The sequence below is a fragment of the Lepidochelys olivacea genome (assembly GCF_965140295.1).
Source record: "Lepidochelys olivacea isolate rLepOli2 genome assembly, chromosome: 7".
Taxonomy (NCBI): domain Eukaryota; kingdom Metazoa; phylum Chordata; order Testudines; family Cheloniidae; genus Lepidochelys; species Lepidochelys olivacea.
The window spans coordinates 103,919,658-103,939,511 of NC_140417.1; the positions used below are offsets into that span (position 1 = coordinate 103,919,658).

General features: G+C 38.6%; 1 protein-coding gene across 5 annotated transcripts in view; it reads right to left on the reverse strand.

Annotated features, from left to right (window-relative positions):
- FANK1 (fibronectin type III and ankyrin repeat domains 1) overlaps positions 1–19,854 on the reverse strand; it is a 64,802-nt gene that overhangs the window by 10,317 nt on the left and 34,631 nt on the right. For all 5 annotated transcript variants that reach the window (XM_084634677.1, XM_084634676.1, XM_084634678.1 and 2 more), the window contains exons 2-4: positions 17,311–17,488; positions 14,815–14,939; positions 4,207–4,288 (exon numbers count right to left, since the gene is read on the reverse strand). In XM_084634677.1, the coding sequence (XP_084490803.1) occupies positions 4,207–4,288; positions 14,815–14,939; positions 17,311–17,488 (385 nt within the window). The remainder of the gene's footprint in view (positions 1–4,206; positions 4,289–14,814; positions 14,940–17,310; positions 17,489–19,854) is intronic.

The window sequence follows — 19,854 nt, forward strand, 5'->3', positions numbered from 1 at the left end:
GCACCCCACTTCCTGGGGAAGGTTTGGTAAAAATCCTCACCAATTTGCATAGGTGACCACAGACCCAAACCCTTGGATCGGAGAACAATGAAAAAGCATTCAGTTTTCTTACAAGAAGACTTTTAATAGAAGTAAAGACATCACCTCTGTAAAATCAGGATGGTAGATACCTTACAGAGTAATTAGATTCAAAACATAGAGAATCCCTCTAGGCAAAACCTTAAGTTACAAAAAGGACACACAGACAGGAATAGTCATTCTATTCAACACAGTTCTTTTCTCAGCCATTTAATGAAATCATAATCTAACACATACCTAGCTAGATTACTTACTAAAGTTCTAAAACTCCATTCCTGGTCTATCCCCAGCAAAAGCAGCATACAGACAGACACAGACCCTTTGTTTCTCTCCCTCCTCCCAGCTTTTGAAAGTATCTTGTCTCCTCATTGGTCATTTTGGTCAGGTGCCAGCGAAGGTTACCTTTAGCTTCTTAACCCTTTACAGGTAAGAAGATTTTTCCTCTGTTCACGAGGGATTTTAAAGGGGTTTACCCTTCCCTTTGTATTTATGACACCACCTAAAACAAACCAAGTTTCTCAGGCGCTAAGTAGAGAGTGATAAACACCTATGGTCCCAGCTATGCATGTGAGGAGTGCAGCCAGCAGAAAGAGTGCCCTGGCTCCGCCACATCACACCCCATGAGGGCCATTCCCTACTTACCAGGTGAGAGCCACAATCCACCATCTAGTATAGGGAGGAGGCAACAGTCTTAGTTCTATATATATAGATGGTAAGGTGAAGGTTGTGGTTACTACTGGAAATGCAAATGAGCATGAAAGTTTGTCATGGATAAGGGTAGCAGACAGAAGTTGATCTGGGTTTAAAGTTCAGATTGTCTTCAGAATCTGAATACTACAGTTCCTAGCTTTAAAATATTTAGAATATTTCACATCTAAAAGTTTTAATAATGAATTTTATATGTATTTAAAAGCTTAACTCTATCTTAACAAAAAGGTTTTGTCTAGGTATTTCCTTTTCAAATATAATATTTAGAATATTGATATGCGCCTACTTGATGTAGTTGGTTATTTTGTTTCAATTTCATAAGTTCCTTGGATCTAATTAGTTCAGCTGAAGAGCTTTCAAACTCTCACAGTAATTACTTTAAAGGGGTGGGGGGAAGACACACCCCAAAACATAACAATTTAGGTTTCAGAGAGATAGCCGTGTTAGTCTATATCAGTAAAAACAATTAGGAGTCCTTGTGGCACCTTAGAGACTAACAAATGTATTTGGGCATAAGCTTTCGTGGGATATAACCCACTTCATCAGATGCATGGAGTGGAAAATACAGTAAGCAAGTATAAATATATAGCACCTGAAAAGATGGGAGTTGCCTTACCAACTGGGGGGTTAGTGTCACCCCTTGTCAACTGTTGGGAATGGGCCACTTCCACCCTAATTGAATTGTCCTCATTAGCATTGACCCCTTTCCCCCTACTTGGTAAGGCAACTCCCATCTTTTTCACATGCTGTATATTTATACCTGTTTCATAAACATACAGCTGAGGGTAGCATAAAATCCCTCCTTTACCTGTAAGGGGTTAAGAAGCTCAAATAACATGGTTGGCACCTCACCAAAAGGACCAATAAGGGAAGAAGATCCTTTCAAATCTGTGGGGGGAGGTTTTGTTTTTCTGCTCTCTTGGTTATTCTCTCCGGGACAGAGAGAGACCAAGGCAGGAAAAACATCTCCTAAAACCCTACCTGAAATAAGCATCTAAGATTACAAATTGTAAGTAATAGCAAGGGAATGCATTAGATTATCTTTTGTTTTAGCTTGTGAATTTCCCCTGTGCTAAGAGGAAGGTTTATTCCTGTTTTTGTAACTTTGAAGTTTTGCTTAGAGGGGAATCCTCTGTGTTTTAAATCTTATTATTCTGTAAAATTACCTTCAATCCTGATTTTACAGAGGTGTTTCTTTTACTTTTTTCTTTATAATAAAATTCTGCTTTTAAGAACCTGATTGGTTTTTAGTGTGCTCAGCTTGTTTACCGATTTGATTGATATATTATTCTCAAGCCTCCCCAGGAAAGGGGGTGAAGGAGCTTGGGGGGATATTTTGTGGAAACAGGATTTGTGCCTTGGGGAAGTTTTTAACCTAAGCTGGTAGAAATAAGTTTAGAGGGACTTTCATGCAGGTCCCCAAATCTGTACCCCAGAGTTCAGAGTGGGGAGGGAACCCTGACAACCCGCTTACTGTATTTTCCACTACATGCATCTCATGAAGTGGATTATAGCCCATGAAAGCTTATGCCCAAATAAATGTGTTAGTCTCTAAGGTGCCACAAGGACTCCTCATTGTTATAACAGTTTAGATTACTCCTGATGCCCAACTTCACCAGGCACAGATGGAATTTTTCCAAAAGCTCTAAGTTTCATATCAGTTAACCCCAAAATTTACCACCTGGCCCTTCTAAAAACATTAGTTCTCAAGGACAATATACTAAAATAAATTTAGAATTTATAGACCAACCTAATATTTGAAATATAACATTCCAAAGTAAATGAGAAAACTTTTCCAAAAGTAAAAAGAAACCTCTATTTTTTCCATATCTCATTCTTCCAATATGTCTTGTCCAATTAGCTTCAAAATTTTGGAGAAAAATATATCTTCTGGCAATGGAATATACATAATAAATTTCAGGGAAAAGATACTTTTTTCCCTAGATAGTTGACAGAGGGAAAAAGAAAAAACAAATATATAGTTTAATGCTAATTTAAAATGTATCAGTGAAGTGACCAGGGTGGCCCTCTAACACAGTAAATCTGGAGTTAGAAGAGTTTCTTCATTTCTGCTTAGCATTACAGAATATTTGGCATTGTGTTCCATCTGGGCAGTATCTTGCAAATTCTTTTTCATAAAAGAATAGATAAAGATTTGAAGACAGACTATATTATGAAATAAAAATGAACTAAACAATATTTTTTCATGTAAGTATAGTAATTACTTAGAACTTTACATCATATATTAGAACACAGAATTGACACACTAGATCAGATCAGTGGTCATTCTAGCCAGTATTCGGTCTGTGACAATGGCTACTATAGACATTCAAGACCTTTTAGAATACCAAAAAGATAATGGTTGGCTTATGCATAAATCATTAGAATTTATATTCTTTCCAAAATTCAGGAATTTTATTTTTGAATCTCTGGATATTCTGATTATCCATAAAGATTATCTTTTTTGAATTCTGCTAAACTCTTGGTCTCAGTGATAGCTTGGGTCAATGAGTTCCACAAGCTAACTGTGCATTGTGAGAAAAGAGTATTTCCTTTCATTCGTTTTGAATGCTCTACCTCAGCGGATCTCAAACTGTGGGTCGGGACCCCAAAGTGAGTCACGACCCCATTTTAATGGGGTTGCCAGGGCTGGCGTTAGACTTGCTGTGGCCCATGGTCAAAGCCTAAGCCCCATAGCCTAGGATCAAAGCAGAAGCCCGAGGGCTTCAGCCCTGGGTAGCGGGACACAGATTACAGGCCCCCTGCCTGGATCTGAAGCCCTTGGGCTTTGGCTTTGGACCCCTCCCTGCTGGGAGACTCGGGCTTTGGCCGCCCCACCTGGGGTGGCGGGACTTGGGGGGTGAAGGTGAGCTTAGGCTTCGATCCCCCTCCTGGGGTCACGTAGTAATTTTTCTTGTCAGAAGGGGGTCATGGTGCAATGAAGTTTGAGAACCCCTGCTCTACCTTTCTGTTTCATCAGAAGTCCCCTCTTTCTTGTGTTATGAGAAGGGATGAATATAGGTGCCCATTTTCTTTATTTTGTACCCTTTTATGATATCCCCTCTGCCTTATTTGTCAACTCTGTAAAATAAACACTACCAGTTTCTTCAATTTCATTTCACATGGAAGTGTTTCCATGCTTCTGATCATTCCCATTGCCTGTATTTGGATCCCATCTATTTCTGATATACACTTTTTAAGGAAGAATGACCAAAACCAAATAGCACATTCAATTTGTAAAATGATATTACACAAAGCAAATTTGTAATTTGTCACTTTATCATAAAATGTAAAATCTAATTTTTAGGACATGGGGAAACTAGCTCATTGAAACAAAACACAATAGCATCAGGCAGTTTACATGATTTCATGTCCACTGTAATACTTTACAGATATTTTATAATCAGAATATTTTCTCACCCTCCCTGAAGAATGTTAAGAACTGCCTCTACATCATTCATACTGACAGCTCGATGAAGTTGTTCTCCACTCATCGGCTCTCCTGTAGAAAACAAAATAGGGAAGTACAGTAACTCCTCACTTAACATCCTCCCACTTAACGTTGTTTCAAAGTTACCTTGCTGCTCAATTAGGGAACAGCCTCATTTAAAGTTGTGCAATGCTCCCTTATAACGTCGTTTGGCTGCCTGCTCTGTCCACTGCTTGTAAGATTTTGTGGAAGAGCAGCAACTTTACAAGGGAGCACTGCACAAGTTCCTCTTCTCCACCTCCTCTCCCTCCCTCCCAGCGCTTCCCCCCACCACCAAACAGCTGTTTGGCGGCACTTAGGACTTTCTGGGGGTGGGGGGGGAGGAAGGAATGGGGATGCGGCGTGCTCCAGAAAGGAGGTGGAGTGGGGGTGGGAAGAGGTGGGCCTGAAGTGGAGCGGGGACAGGAAGAGGGGGGCCTGGAGCATCCCCCGACAAAGTCGGCGCCTGTTCTTCTCCAGGTAAGCTGCCACTGCTGCTGCAAAGGTGCTTCCTAGCGTCCTTGCCTGCAGTGGGCTGTGCCTGTGTGGGGTAAGCCAGGGGCACTTCCCAACCACAGTACAGTACGGTATTGTATAGTATATAATGCCTTTTGTCTGCCCCAAAAAAATTTCCTTGGAACCTAACCCCCCACATTTACATTAAATCTTATGGGAAAATTGGATTAGTTTAACATCGTTTCACTTAAAGGTGCATTCTTCAGGAACATAACTACAATGTTAAGTAAGGAGTTACTGTATTTGCAAAAAAGTTCAAAGATTCATTCTAGTAGTGTTGGCAAGTATTGAAATACTGCAAATAAATGATTAGCTTTCATATTTTTCAGTACCACTTTCTGGATATTTTCTAGATTACTAAATTAAACAACAGAATCTGTATCATTGTTACATAGTTTTTATTTAAGAGGTGACTCTTGAAGTGTGGTTACACTCACTGGTATCATTCTCACAATACAGTATGCTCATTACTAAATCTTTGTCTTTTTTCATTACCATTTTTAAAAATCAATTATTTTGGTGGAAGACTAATCCCTTTATATACTTCTGTACTGGAGGTGAGCCTGTATCTGGGAACTATCATGTTAGAGATTAAACATGAGCAGGACCTACTGCTCAGTCAACATAGTATGGTCCCTTGAATGCTGTGGTGATTGGGAGAGATCTGGCTTCCAGTTCTCTCTTCATTTTGTCTTGAAGGGCAAAACTGCTGTGTCTGACCATGACTCCCTCCTGACTAGGGTTTGGACTATGATTAGCCTACCTTTACTCACTAAGATATTTTCCTACAGCCCTTTGCCAAAATAAAAATAAGAACCAGACACTGCCCAGAACTGGATTAACAGCTGTTCTAGATATCTTCTCTCATAACAAAAGCCAGTTGTAAAATGGTATTTCCTAAACAAATCAAATTTATTGTTCCTCGTGCCCATAAATGTTCCCAGTTTCAGTGGGCCATCTCTAAAACACATCAGTTCCTGTGGCCATTGGTAACGACCACATTTCTAGTCCATATGCCACATCTTGTGTGTTAGTCTAATGATGAACATGGGCATTAATGAACCAAAAAATAACAACCTTCTTTTGGATGCAGAATGATCTTTTTCCTATTTACAGAGAACACAGCTACAGTTGTAGTTGTTGCTATCTACCCAAGCCATACGAAAGACGATGAGTAGAACACAGCAAATAGATTTGACTGCTCAGTCTCTAGGTCCAGCACAAAGTGTTGCAGGTCTCTCTCATGAAAATTAACCCTTGAAATATCTGGTTGTGCTCTGAAAAAGTAAGGGCAAGGATGAAAAGGGCATGTAAAGCCCGTGTTGTGGAAATAAACTTCAAAAAGTGGAAGATCTTAATTTGATTATTGGATAGGCACCTGATGACAGCATGCCAAGTGAGGCAAATCCTGTTGCAAAACAAGCAACTAGTGGTTAGCCACATTTCAGTTTAAGAAGCTTCAGACTGCATATTTTCTAGAACCTGTATGCCTCTGCATTTTTGGAAACTACATGTTAAAATGCAGTATTGACTCAAAGCAAGATTAAAATTATTCTAATGAGAGAGTGTGGAAGTATTTAAAGAAAGAAAATGTGGAGGGTTCATGTGAAAATACTGCAGTTGTCATCCTTTGAGATTTTACAAGATAGCTACAGAGTTGATGACTTAACTTGCTTGTAGGAGACATTTGTTAACATTTTTCAATTGCCAGAATATGCTTATTTTATTTGCCTGAGAACCAGCTTCAATAAAAATTATAGAATTTGGCATACTACTTTAAATCTTAATTCTGCAATGTTTATATTGTTTGAAGTTCTTATTAGCTAGGTATCCCAAAGATGGTACTTTTTAGGGCAGGGCATCTATATTTGAAAAGTACCACAAGTCATTCAACAAGACTCTAAAGTCAGCCATTGCATCAGGAAGACCAAACAAAAGCAAAGAGAGAGGACACTACAAAAAGGGAGTGATGCTGTTGTAGCTGCTAAAACAGTTTACCATGAAAGAAAAGGAGCCAAGGGAACAAGAGAGAAAAAGAAAAAATTAGAAAGAAAAAGGAGAAATCAAAAGAAGATAAAGATAAAGAGGAAAAGACATAATAGCATGTTGGTGAGTCAGATTTAATTCATGCATTTTACTTCCTACATTTCACTGTACTTCTTTGGAAAACACTTCACAGTTCTATTAGGGATAGAGTGTGACATTTAGCCACAACCCTGCATTATGGGTAGTGAAGAGACATACCACTCCTGTAGAGTGGCATTGTGAGGAAGAAGTTTCCCTGGTATACTTCAGATTCTCTCTCTTGGGTTCTTGGTTGGCTGCCTGAATCTCCTATTTTTCAGGCAGCTTCTTGGGAGGCCATGCAAATGTGCCTGACATCAGCTCAGAGGCTCTGTGCTCTCCACTCATCTCTCCCTGCATACCCATTGAGCAGGTGTTGAATTGCTGTTCAGCAACACAAATAAAGGCAGCTTTGCAGATGCAGCAAAAGGAGCAACAGGCTACAACCCAGACCGGGATTTAGGGAGGAAACTTTCTTAGCAGTCTGTCCCTTTCCAGCACATAACCAACAGATTGACAGAACCAGAAGAGTACCCAGATGTCACCTACTATAGGACAGGCCCAACAAAGAAAATAACAGAATGCCACTAGTCATCACCTTCAGCCCCCAACTAAAACCTCTCCAACGCATCATCAAGGATCTACAACCTATCCTGAAGGACAACCCATCACTCTCACAGATCTTGGGAGACAGGCCTTGCTTACAGACAGCCCCCCAACCTGAAGCAAATACTCACCAGCAACCACACACCACACAACAAAAACACAAACCCAGGAACCTATCCTTGCAACAAAGCCCATTGCCAACTGTATCCACATATCTATTCAGGGGACACCATCATAGGGCCTAATCACATCAGCCACACTATCAGGGGCTCGTTCACCTGCACATCTACCAATGTGATGTATGCCATCATGTGCCAGCAATGCCCCTCTGCCATGGACATTGGCCAAACTAGACAGTCTCTACGTAAAAAAATAAATGGACACAAATCAGACGTCAGGAATTATAACATTCAAAAACCAGTCGGAGAACACTTCAATCTCTCTGGTCACTCGATTACAGACCTAAAAGTTGCAATTCTTCAACAAAAAAACTTCAAAAACAGACTCCAACGAGAGACTGCTGAATTGGAATTAATTTGCAAACTGGACACCATTAAATTAGGCTTGAATAAAGACTGGGAGTGGATGTGTCATTACACAAAGTAAAACTCTTTCCCCATGTTTATTCCCCCCCCCCCCAACTGTTCCTCACATGTTCTTGTCAACTGCTGGAAATGGCCCACCTTGATTATCACTACAAAAGGTTTTTTTTCTCTCCTGCTGGTAATAGCTCACCTTACCCGATCACTCTCATTACAGCGTGTATGGTAACACCCATTGTTTCACATTCTCTGTGTATATAAAATCTCCCCACTGTATTTCCCACTGCATGCATCCGATGAAGTGAGCTGTAGCTCACGAAAGCTTATGCTCAAATAAATTTGTTAGTCTCTAAGCTATCACAAGTACTCCTTTTCTTTAAACAGTTCCTTGGGTTCCTCTAGCATTCAGGGGGGAAAAGCACTTCAGCCAGGGGAGAGAGGGGCAAAAATGCGGGGCGGGGGGACAAGCATACTCAAGAGAGGAAGGGGAAGCCTTAGAAAGGGAGGGACCTGGGAAAAGCCCAAGGGAAAAATCAAACAGAAGCGGGATAGGAACCTCAAGAAGAGAAAGATAGGAGGACATCTAAACTCAAGGGAAAGGGGAAGGCAGAGGGAAACCAGAGAGAAGAAGGGCTGGGGGAATACTTAGGGCAGGGTATGGGATATGGAAGACAGATACAGAAGGAGAGACTGGGAAAAACCTCAAGGGAATTGATGGATGACTTGGAAGAGGAGAATTGGTACAAGTTGATGGCTTGGGGAAAAACTGAAGGAGTTGACAGTGAAGGGGAACTGCACCATCCTGAAATATGCAAATTTAAGCAAAATATAATTTGCATAAAAGCTCCAAATTTCTAGACCTTCCAAGCTTTAACAGTTACTAAGAAAGGAAATGAAAGTGATGGCAGGATATTGTTGATGATGACTGATGATAAACAGACATATCCGAAACAAAAGACCCAATAGTAATTGGGGACTTTAACTACCCACACATCTGTTGGAAAAGTAATATGGCAAAACACAAAATGTCCAGTAAGTTCTTGGACTGTATTGGGAACAACTTTTTCTTTTAGAAGGAAGTAACCAGCAGGGCAACCATTCTAGACATGATTCTAATGAACAGAAAGAAATTGGTTGCAAATCTGAAGATTGAAGGCAATTTGGGTGAAAGTAACCATGAAATGATGATTTCATGATTCTAAGGAAAGGAAGGAGTTAGAGCAGCAAAACAGGACAATGGATTTAAATAAAACAGAAAAAACAAAACACAGAGAACTGGTAGGTAAGGTCCTATAGGAAGACAATCTAAGGGAACAAGTCGTTCAGGAGAGTTGGCAGTTTCTCAAAGAGACAATATAGGTGCAACAGCGAACAATCTCAGTGCAAAGGAGAGACAGATATGGCTGCATCAGGAGATCACTAAAGACCTGAAAATCAAAAAGTGCAAACATGGGCAAATTGCTAAGGATGAATACAAAAGTATACCACACACATGTAGGGAAAACATCAGAAAGGCTAAAGCATAAAATGAGTTACATCTAGCAAGGGACATAAAAGGCAATAAGAAGAGGTTCTATAAATTCATTAGGAGAAAGAGAAAGATGAAAGAAACTGTAGGTCCTCTGCTTGGCGTGGAAGGAGAGCTAATAACGGATGACACCAAGAAAGCTGAAGCTTTTAATGCCTATGTTGCTTCAGTCTTCACTAAAAAAGCTAATAGTAATCAGATACTTAGCACAATATTAACAACAATATTAAGGGGGAAGAAACGCAAGCCAAAATAGGGAAACAACCTCAGGCAGAGGTTATGGGTCTATTACAGGAGTAGCTGGGTGAGGTTCTGTGGCCTGCAATGTGCAGAAGGCCAGACTAGATGATCACGATGGTCCCTTCTGGCCTTAAAGTCAATAAGCCTGAGAGATAAGATAGATATATTCACGTTGACAGGGCCTGTTGAAATTCACCCTAGGGTTCTTAAGAAACTAGCTGAAGTAATCTCAGAACGGTCAATGATTATCTCTGAGAAGTCATGTAGGAGGGGTGAAGTCCCAGAGGACTGGAGAAGGGCAAACATAGTACCTCTCTTTAAAAAGGGAAACAAAAGTAGAATTACAGGGAATTATATACCAGTCAGCCTAACTTCAATATCTAGAAAAATACTGGAACAAATTACTAAACCATCAGTTTGGACAAGCACCTACAGTAGGGTAATAAGTAATAGCAAATATGGAATTGTCAAGAACAAATCATGCCAAACCAAACTAATTTTCTTCTTTGACATGGTAACTGCCCTAGGGAATGGGGGCGGGGGTGCTGCACACTTGATATACCTTGATTTTAGTAAGGCTTTTTACACCATCCCACATGACATTCGCATAAGCAAATTAGGGAAATGTGGTCTTGTAGAAGAAATCAAATCCTCTCTGTCAAGGTTCCTCCCCCACTCTGAACTCTAGGGTACAGATGTGCGGACCTGCATGAAAACCTCCAAAGCTTACTTTTACCAGCTTAGGTTAAAACTTCCCCAAGGTACAAATTAATTTTATCCTTTGTCCTTGGAATATCCACTGCCACTACCAAACTCTAACTGGGTTTACTGGGAAACGTAGTTTGGACACGTCTTACCCCCTAAAATCCTCCCAACCCTTGCACCCCACTTCCTGGGGTAAAAATCCTCACCAATTTGCATAGGTGACCACAGACCCAAACCCTGGGATCCAAGAACAATGAAAAAGCATTCAGTTTTCTTACAAAAAGAATTTTAATAGAAATAGAAGTACATAGAAGTAAAGGAATCACCCCTGTAAAATCAGGATGGTAGATACCTTACAGGGTAATTAGATTCAAAACATAGAGAATCCCTCTAGGCAAAACCTTAAGTTACAAAAAAGACACACAGACAGAAATAGTCATTCTATTCAGCACAGTTCTTTTCTCAGCCATTTAAAGAAATCATAATCTAACACATACCTAGCTAGATTACTTACTAAAGTTCTAAGACTCCATTCCTGGTCTATCCCCAGCAAAAGCAGCATACAGACAGACACAGACCCTTTGTTTCTCTCCCTCCTCCCAGCTTTTGAAAGTATCTTGTCTCCTCATTGGTCATTTTGGTCAGGTGCCAGCGAGGTTACCTTTAGCTTCTTAACCCTTTACAGGTGACAGGAGCTTTCCCCTGACCAGGAGGGATTTCAAAGGGGTTTACCCTTCCCTTTATATTTATGACAGTCTCTCTCTGTTTGGATGCAGTAAGTCAGAGACAATTTTTATTTCAAGCAATTGCAAGGGGAGACTGCAAGGCAGGAGTTACCCTAACCTTAGACAAGTCTCCGAACAACAAGCAATTTATCACAAATATTTATAGTTTTTGTTACATGCATTGATGAATAGCAATTGCACTTTGTTCATACATTTTCCTTCCTGATATATTATTATTATTATTATTAATGATTTTCTGCTACCACTACATTCTATGTGCACACCCGGTTGAAAGACCATATCCAAAAAGCAGGTATCAGTTGTTCACTGTCAAACTGGAGGGACGTTATCTAGAGGGATTCCACAGGTGTCTGTCTTGGGTTCAGTACTATTAGTTACTTTCATTAATGACTTGGAAAATGGAGTGGTGAGTACACTTATAAAATCTGCAGATGACACCAAACAGAGGGATTGCTAGTGCTTGGAGGACAAGATTCAAAATAACCTCGACAAATTAGAGAACTGAAATCATCTACATGAAATTCAACAAAAATAATGCAAAGTACTACAATTAGAAAGAAAAAAAAATCAAATGCACAACTACAAAATGGGGAATAACTGACTAAGGACTGAAAAGGATCCAGGGGTTACAGTGGGTCACAAATTGAATATGAGTCAATGAAGTGATGTAGTTATGAAAAGGACTAACATCACTCTGGGGTGTATGGACAAGAGTTCATACGTAAGATATGAGAGAGATAGCTGTCCTGCTGTAATCTGCACTGGGGAGGCCTCAGACGGACGGTGTCCAGTTCTTGATGCCACACTTCATGAAAGACATGGACAAACTGGAGAAAGTTCATAGGACAACAATAAAAAATGACAAAAAGTTCAGAAAACCTAACCTATGAGGAAAGATTAAAAAGAACTGGACATGTTTAGTCCTGACAAAAGATGACTGAGGGGGGAACTGATAATACTCTTCAAATATGTTAAAGGCTGTTAGAAGAGAACAGTGATCAATTGTTCTTGTCCGCTAAGGTAGAACAAGTAGTAATCAGCTTAATCTGTAGCAAGAAAAATTTATGTTAAATATTAGGAAAAACTACCTAACTATACAGATAATTAAAGACTGAAATAGACTTCCAAGAGAGGTTGTGGAATCCCTGTCATTGAAGGTTTTTAAGAACAGGTTAGACAAACACCTTTCAGGGATGATCTAGGTATACTTGTCCCTGCCTCTGCCCAGTGGGGCTGGACTAGATGACTTCTCAAGGTCCCTTCCAGACCTCAATTTCTATGACATTATAGTTAACCACAGAACAAAGATAAAAGGTCAGGAATTTTTAAAATGGTATGCCATAGTAGCAGGTAATTTCTCCCTGAATTTCAAGACCAAAGCACCAGTTATCCATTAGTATGTACGCCAACAATACAGTGAGAGTTATTTAGTCTACAAACAACATATATCACAAACATTTTCAGGACACTCTACTTCAATTAAAAATAAGATAAAGTTTCTAAATTGCATATTAAAATGAAATATATTAAAAATAATATATAATTTTGACCAGTAAATAATCAAATAGTGGGAACGTTCAAATATATTTTAATCCATAATTTGGAATGAGTGTTTGCAGGGGTACAGAATTCTTATGCCCTTTTTCCACTTAGATTTCCTGAAAAAATATGAACGTGGTTAATTATGCATATTAATGTCTAATAAAACAAAGATATAAACATAAATCTAATTATTTACAGTCTTGCATAACTGGCATAAATAACTGGAGAATTAACTACCATTAATGTTGTCTACCTGGATTCATCATTGCAAATATCCGGTCCACACTACTGAAACATACATATTTTAAAATAATCTTCAAAACTCTAAATTCTTCCTGAGCATTGCCACTGCAAAACCTCCCTGTCAAGGTTACATAGCCACATGGCAGGGCATCTAGTTCCCAAAGTAACCACAATGTGACTCTTCAGGGGTAATTTATTTGGAAAAGAACAGTTATCTGGTTGTGCAGGGGGCCAAAGTAAGAGTCAGGGGAAATAAAAGTGAAATTAAGGAAATTTTTTAGTGCTGTTCCAAAATTTAATGTCAATATTTTTAAAAATTAACATTTCATACGGTGAATTTAAGCATGCATGCCTGTGCTTTCATATGAAAGTTCTGTCCACTCACTATAAAACATAATAATTACACAAGCACAATGAATCTGCACAGGTGAAAGTCATAAATTTCTCTTTTTAAATGAATCCTTCCTGTATTATAAATGAGTCATTTGGTTACAGATGTGCAGGCAGTCATACCATAATGTGGTGATAACACCTTTATTTATGGAATTTAAGGCTCCATTGAAAGTAGTGAATAAATGATGAGCTCATTGGTGAAGACATTCACCAATTAACAAGCAGCAGCTGTTTGTTTCTCTTTTTTTAGGGCCCAATTGATTAAAATTGCATGCCTCATTTAAGCAGTATTTTCTTGTATTTTTCCTGGAGGAAAAAAAAAAGGCAGAACACCCTTTTATTCAAACAGAGTAGTTGCTTTTCTGATTTATTAAACCACTATACAACTGAAAGCAAATTAGAAACGTAGAGACAGTCTGTTTTCATGTGCACAGCCTATTTTATAAATGAGTTAATGGAAAATAGGTTAAGTGAGCATGTACCACTTGTGGCTCTGTCTCTGTCACTCACAAATTTGGAAGACATCTTTCACTGATTAAAGTATTTTTGATATCACACTCAGTGACATGTTTTTTTTCTAAACACAGAAAACAAGAGATAGATTATGTCATGAGTGTTTGCTGTCCCTTCTCCCATTAAACCGTCTTTCAAATCTCCAGATCTACTCTCCCCATTTCAAACCACAATTCATACCATCTCTGCTCTTAAGGCCATCCCCTGTGACCATACCTCCTCCACACTGAACTTCAAACTCACCACTTGAGATACCTACTTATACCACCCTCTCTTAAACAGAACCCCAAGCCACCTATATCCTTCCATCCTTGAGTCAGCTCTCCCACACAAAACCCTCCTCCTGCCGATTCTTTCCCTTGTGCTACTCCCCAATGAGACAATCCAAACCACAGAGTCCCATGACCCACTCTCTCTGGCACAGAAAGATTCTCTAGCCTTTCTTGAAACATGTGGCTGACAGACTCAGACGTATTTTCTGTTCTTCCTCTTTAAGGGACAGACCTTTATTTCAGTTTGAGAATAAGCTTTGTTTCGAATTTAATTGAAGTGAGTAAAAAAAGAAATCACAGTAGCATTTGGTGGAACTAGTAACACTTCTGGCCTATTCTCTACTCCAACAGTTGGGGTCTGAATAACATGAAGAGAAAATTGAAATAGCCCACTATATTTTGTAAAATGACACTACTATTTTAGAAAATACAGAACTACTCAGCCTGTAGGTGACTCATAACCCATAATACTCTTAGAATAAGTAGTAAACATATGCAATATATTTATGTTTACAAAATATACATTTCAATTTTTGTGAATTCCTAATACAGTTTTCAATTCAACAGCTATTTTATATCAATTTTTAAAAAAATAGTAAGAAATTTTTTAATTTTTGTCACTTTATAATAAATTAAAGTCTATACTTACTAATAGTGGATACAGAGACAGCTGGACTATAAACACACTCCCCTGTAGGACTAGTGATCTTTAGTCGAAATCTGTAGGTTGTTCTCGGCTCAAGACCTTCCACGACATGTTGTCTAGCATATCCCCTAAAAAATTTCTTATATAATAATTCAGATAGTATTTTTCAAACATTTTGGCAAACAACATTTAAGCATAATGTCCTGATGCATAACTGCTCAAGCAAAAATGCACATACAATTTTACACCACTGCTCCCATGCTGATCTATCTACAGGATCTAGACCTTATGGCTGTGTCTACATAGGGAAAGTTTTTGCAGTATAAGCTAAGTTGTGAATTTAAACCAATAAAGTTATACTGATATAAATCCAGTGAGGATCCACTTATTCCAGGATAAGAATGACTTTTTTCAGTTTATTTTATGTCACTTGGGAAAGGATTTAAGCTAAACTGAAAAAAAACACTCTTATCCTGGACCAAAAGCATCCACACAGGGGATGACTACACCTATAGAACTATATCAATATAACTGGTAAAACTTTCCCATGTTGACAAAAGCCTAATTTATACACCCACTTAAGGTTAAGTGCACATGTAAATTAGATATTTTCAGATGGAAACTGCTCATTAGAAGCATAAACAGCCATTTGCCTATACAAATGCCTAACCTGTGCACGCAGTTGCTGCAATTGTATCCGAAAATTAGGCACAGATCTGTGTGCATCTTTAAAAGCCAGACACTGAATATATACAGTTTTGTCATCATTTATAGCTTAAATACATTTTGCAGCAGTAATACCCCAATGGAAAAAAACAGGTGTCTAATAAGTTTCTTTTACATAACAAATACAAAGTGAAAGTGCTAATTAACTATTCACAAGAATTCTAGAGAGTCTGCCCTTTGACACCTACTGCATCCAAGATGCAAAATTTCTACTTCTAAAAAATGCTATAATTATTAGAATTTTTTTCCCAAAACCCAGTGTCTTAAAAACATTTTAAATATGAAAGAAACTGCTTCAGCGGAGCATAAAAGGTCAGTATTAACACAGTCTAATTCTGCCACCTAGTGACAAATCTTACACCGCAAAGTTTTCTAAAGATTGGGAACTATATTATATGTCACTGAAGAATCTGGAGTCAGTGCAGCATGCCATACAACAGTGCAATGCAACAGGCTTGAGTTAAGAAGTGACTAATCTTAAGAAGTTTAATCTCCTGGGGCTTTAGGGGAAGGCAAGTTGTACTGTGAAGAGCAGCACAAAACATCAGTCCTTGGACTGCTTTACAAACAAGCTGCTCATCTTACAGATCTTATGTTGGTGTCCATTGATATACAAATATGAGCAAAAGTGAAGGGATGGAGCAGCTCCTACGTCCTCTGCCCTCTAACCCTAACATCCCTAATCACTCTTAGCATCATCTTAGCCCCTTACTCCTATAGAGGCAAGTTCTGCAGTTTGCTAACTAATCATTATTCAAGTTAGGTGCAATGTGGAAGGGAAATAAAGGGATTCAGTGCTCATTTTGTGGGAGTAGGGTATGAAGCCACTTTTGGGAGGTGGCTAGTGCCCCGCTCTCCCACATTTTGCCTATACAGACCATAACCCAAGGAAAGAAAAGAAAAAAGAGGTCATCCCTAATAATATTAAATATAGTCTCATGGGCATTGGCCATCTTCTCCCAGATGATTGCACCACTTTGGAGCTGTCAGCCAGCAGGTTGCACGGTAGGTTTAGTTTTATTTCAGCTATTAGTCAGCCAAGCAGAATCCACACCTCTCAAACACACACACAACGTGAAATTCTGGCCCCAGTGGAGCCAATGGAAGTTTTGCCACTGACTTCACGGGGGGCCAGGATTTCAACCATTGTCTCTGGACATCACCTAACATACTGACAGCCATATATAGCAGTTAAGGGGACAGTCACTAATTGTGACCAAGGGAAGTGAATGGAAATTCATAGATTCATAGATACTAAGGTCAGAAGGGACCATTATGATAATCTAGTCTGACCTCCTGCACAACGCAGGCCACAGAATCTCACCCACCCACTTCTGCGAAAAAACCTCACCTATGTCTGAGCTATTGAAGTCCTCAAATCATGGTTTAAAGACTTCAAGGAGCAGTGAATCCTCCAGCAATTTGTACCTGCCCTGTACAAATTAACAGCCATGTAGGTGTTACTCAGTTGCTTCAGGTATGCACCCCTCATGATCAAAGCAAGGTGGAGCAGAGTAACAACATACCCTTTTTTTACAAAAAATTATAGGTCATAAGTGGTATTACCTCAAAAATTGTGCTTATATTAAGTAATTTAATTCAAAAGAAATTATATTTTAAAAATTGAATGAAAAATGTAATAGTTTTCAGAACATAACAAAACCAACATTGCCACCATAATAAATATTTAGCATTTCTTCACCACTTTTCATCTTCAAAATGCTTTGCAACCCATAACTTATTAAGATAAAACTTCATTAACATTTCACCTACGTATAAATGGTACCATAGGTATGTAATTTGGGGTCCTCTTCTTCAATTGACATCTTTAGCCATTGCTCTTGAGGTCCTTTTCTTTGTGTTATATTTTCCAAATCCCAAGAGAGTTGAATGCTGTGATGGGTCACCTCACCTACAACTGGAGGATGTGGTTTTGGGATAGTACGTTTTCCTAAAAAATATTTCAAAATGTTATTTCTACAACATAGAATGTAAAAAGATCTTCATATGTGTGAAACTTCGTTTCAGGTGTTCATTGATTAGTTTTGTTATTTCTATTTTGATTAAGATCTTGCATTTTTCAAATATTTTTGACATATATCCAATTACCCAAGAGTACACACTCATATATAGAGAAAAACACTCTTAAATTTTGCATCCCTTCATCTTGCAAGTAAGATCATATTTTAATTCATCACTTGACAGGGAAATAATACACAATTATTGTGCAAAGATTATTTTAGAAACATAATGCTGAGTTGGTGCAGTGGACATATGTGTAGTTTGAAGTGTGTACTGAACGTGTTTTAAGTACACTACAGTTTGTACATGAAAATAAACTCAAGAAGGAGAGTTCTCTACAACATCCAAGATGCCACAAGTTCTGGAACACATTTTAGGAAGCCTACAATGTTACAGTTTATCAATAGTGAAGTTTCCCAAGTCACAAAACAAAAAAGTCTAGGAATAAAAATATAATAATCAATAATTAGGCTAAGATTTCAGAAGTTACATACTTTTAGTTAACATTATGCTCAGTTAAACTAATCAGTGAAAGTGCCCTTATAATTTGTTTCTGTTCCATTTTAAATGCCCGTCACATATATAGTCTAAGGAACATACTGATACTATTTCAAATTGTTTATTAAATGTTCAAGGGATGATGTCTCTCATTCTGTCTGGAGTGGCTCAAAACTGTGAGTGCCTATCTCAGGGCAGACGGTCAGAAAACAGGGTAGACACCCCAAGCTGGTATGTTCTATAATTAGATTTCATCAAACCAGTAACAAATATGAATTCCTGGGTCACTATACCAGTTTTATCATGGAGTCACAGACTTAGACTCTACAGTCTATCTTGCCAAGCAAACTGAACTTTGTGATAAAAGTTTACTTAAACCAAAAATCAAACCACATCAGGCTGCTCCCAGTCTCAAGAGACCAATCACTTCCCCAGATCTTACACAAAAGACAACACTGGTAGCCAATTTTACAGTTAACTAACTGAAGGTTTATTAGCTAAGAAAAGGAAGTGAGAGTTATTTAGAGGTTAAAGCAGGTAAAATATATATATAAAAGGTGAGTCACAGTTTGAGATTCCAAATGGTGGCAGTGACATTATAACTGCCAGACTCCCAAAAATCTTTCAAGGCTACCCAGAATAACTCTGGGAATCTCTGTCTTCTTGTTCAGTTTTCCTGCCCTGTTAGAATACAAATCCATATTTCATATCCATATTTCGATTTCCTCGAATCCATATTTAAAGTTCCTTCTGACAGAACGCAAGCTGACAGTGTCTCTCCCCACATGGGCTTTTCCTTTGATGACAGTGAGTGAAGAAAGCACTTTGAGTCTCTGACCTTCAGTCATCACACACCATGGCCACTTGCTTTGAAATTAGCCTTTTTGCTGTTAAAGTTCTTTATCTGCATTTCATAAGGCTTCTTTCTTGTCTGACGATTTATTCAGTTATAGGGATACTTGCAATGTAAATGTTTGCTATTACATTATAACATGACATACAAGCAAAACAATACATGAAAGATCCCATTAGTTTTCATGTAGTTTAAACACCAAATACACTCTTTTTATACATTTAACAATTACTTTGATCTATACTAATACACAAGTGAATTGACCTGATTACACTCTGGCATGACCTGGTCTACTAGCATCACAATGTCAATCATCTCTTCAGCACTATGAGTAAGCAACTGCTGAATAAACCAATACCAGTTTTTTCTCAAGTTTTGAGTTTTTCAGTTGTGTAAAGGTAGGTTCTTGTCCTGAAGAGAGACTAGCTGCAGCAAAAAGAGAGAGAGAGAGAGAGATGGGGGCTTGAGACTATTTTAGTCATACATCTGAACCTAGCCCAACTGTGGGAAGCAATGTATAACAAAGAACCAAAGGTACATAAAAATTATTTATGCAGGAAACTTAAAATTACGTGGGATTCATTCCTTTACTGTAAATGAGTTTATCACCTGTTTCTTAATTATTTGGTTTTGATGAAGATAATTTCCAAAAATAAAGATGAGGGACACTAAATTTGTGCAGATCATAGGTGATCCTGGATCTAAAATGAATGACATCCCTTGAAATGTGGGATATTTAAGAGATAAGGACCTGGTACCCGAGACTAAAAATACAAAATAAAACTGGTTCAAGTCCTTGCCTCTGACCACCAGCAATCACTGCTCCAGCTGAGCAACCAGAGAGTTCCATTTTGCTACTGTCATTGCCCTCCTCATTGCTTTCCATAAGCCGGAGACAGCTACAAACAGCAGCAGCTTCAGCTAGCCTCCACATTAACGGAGCT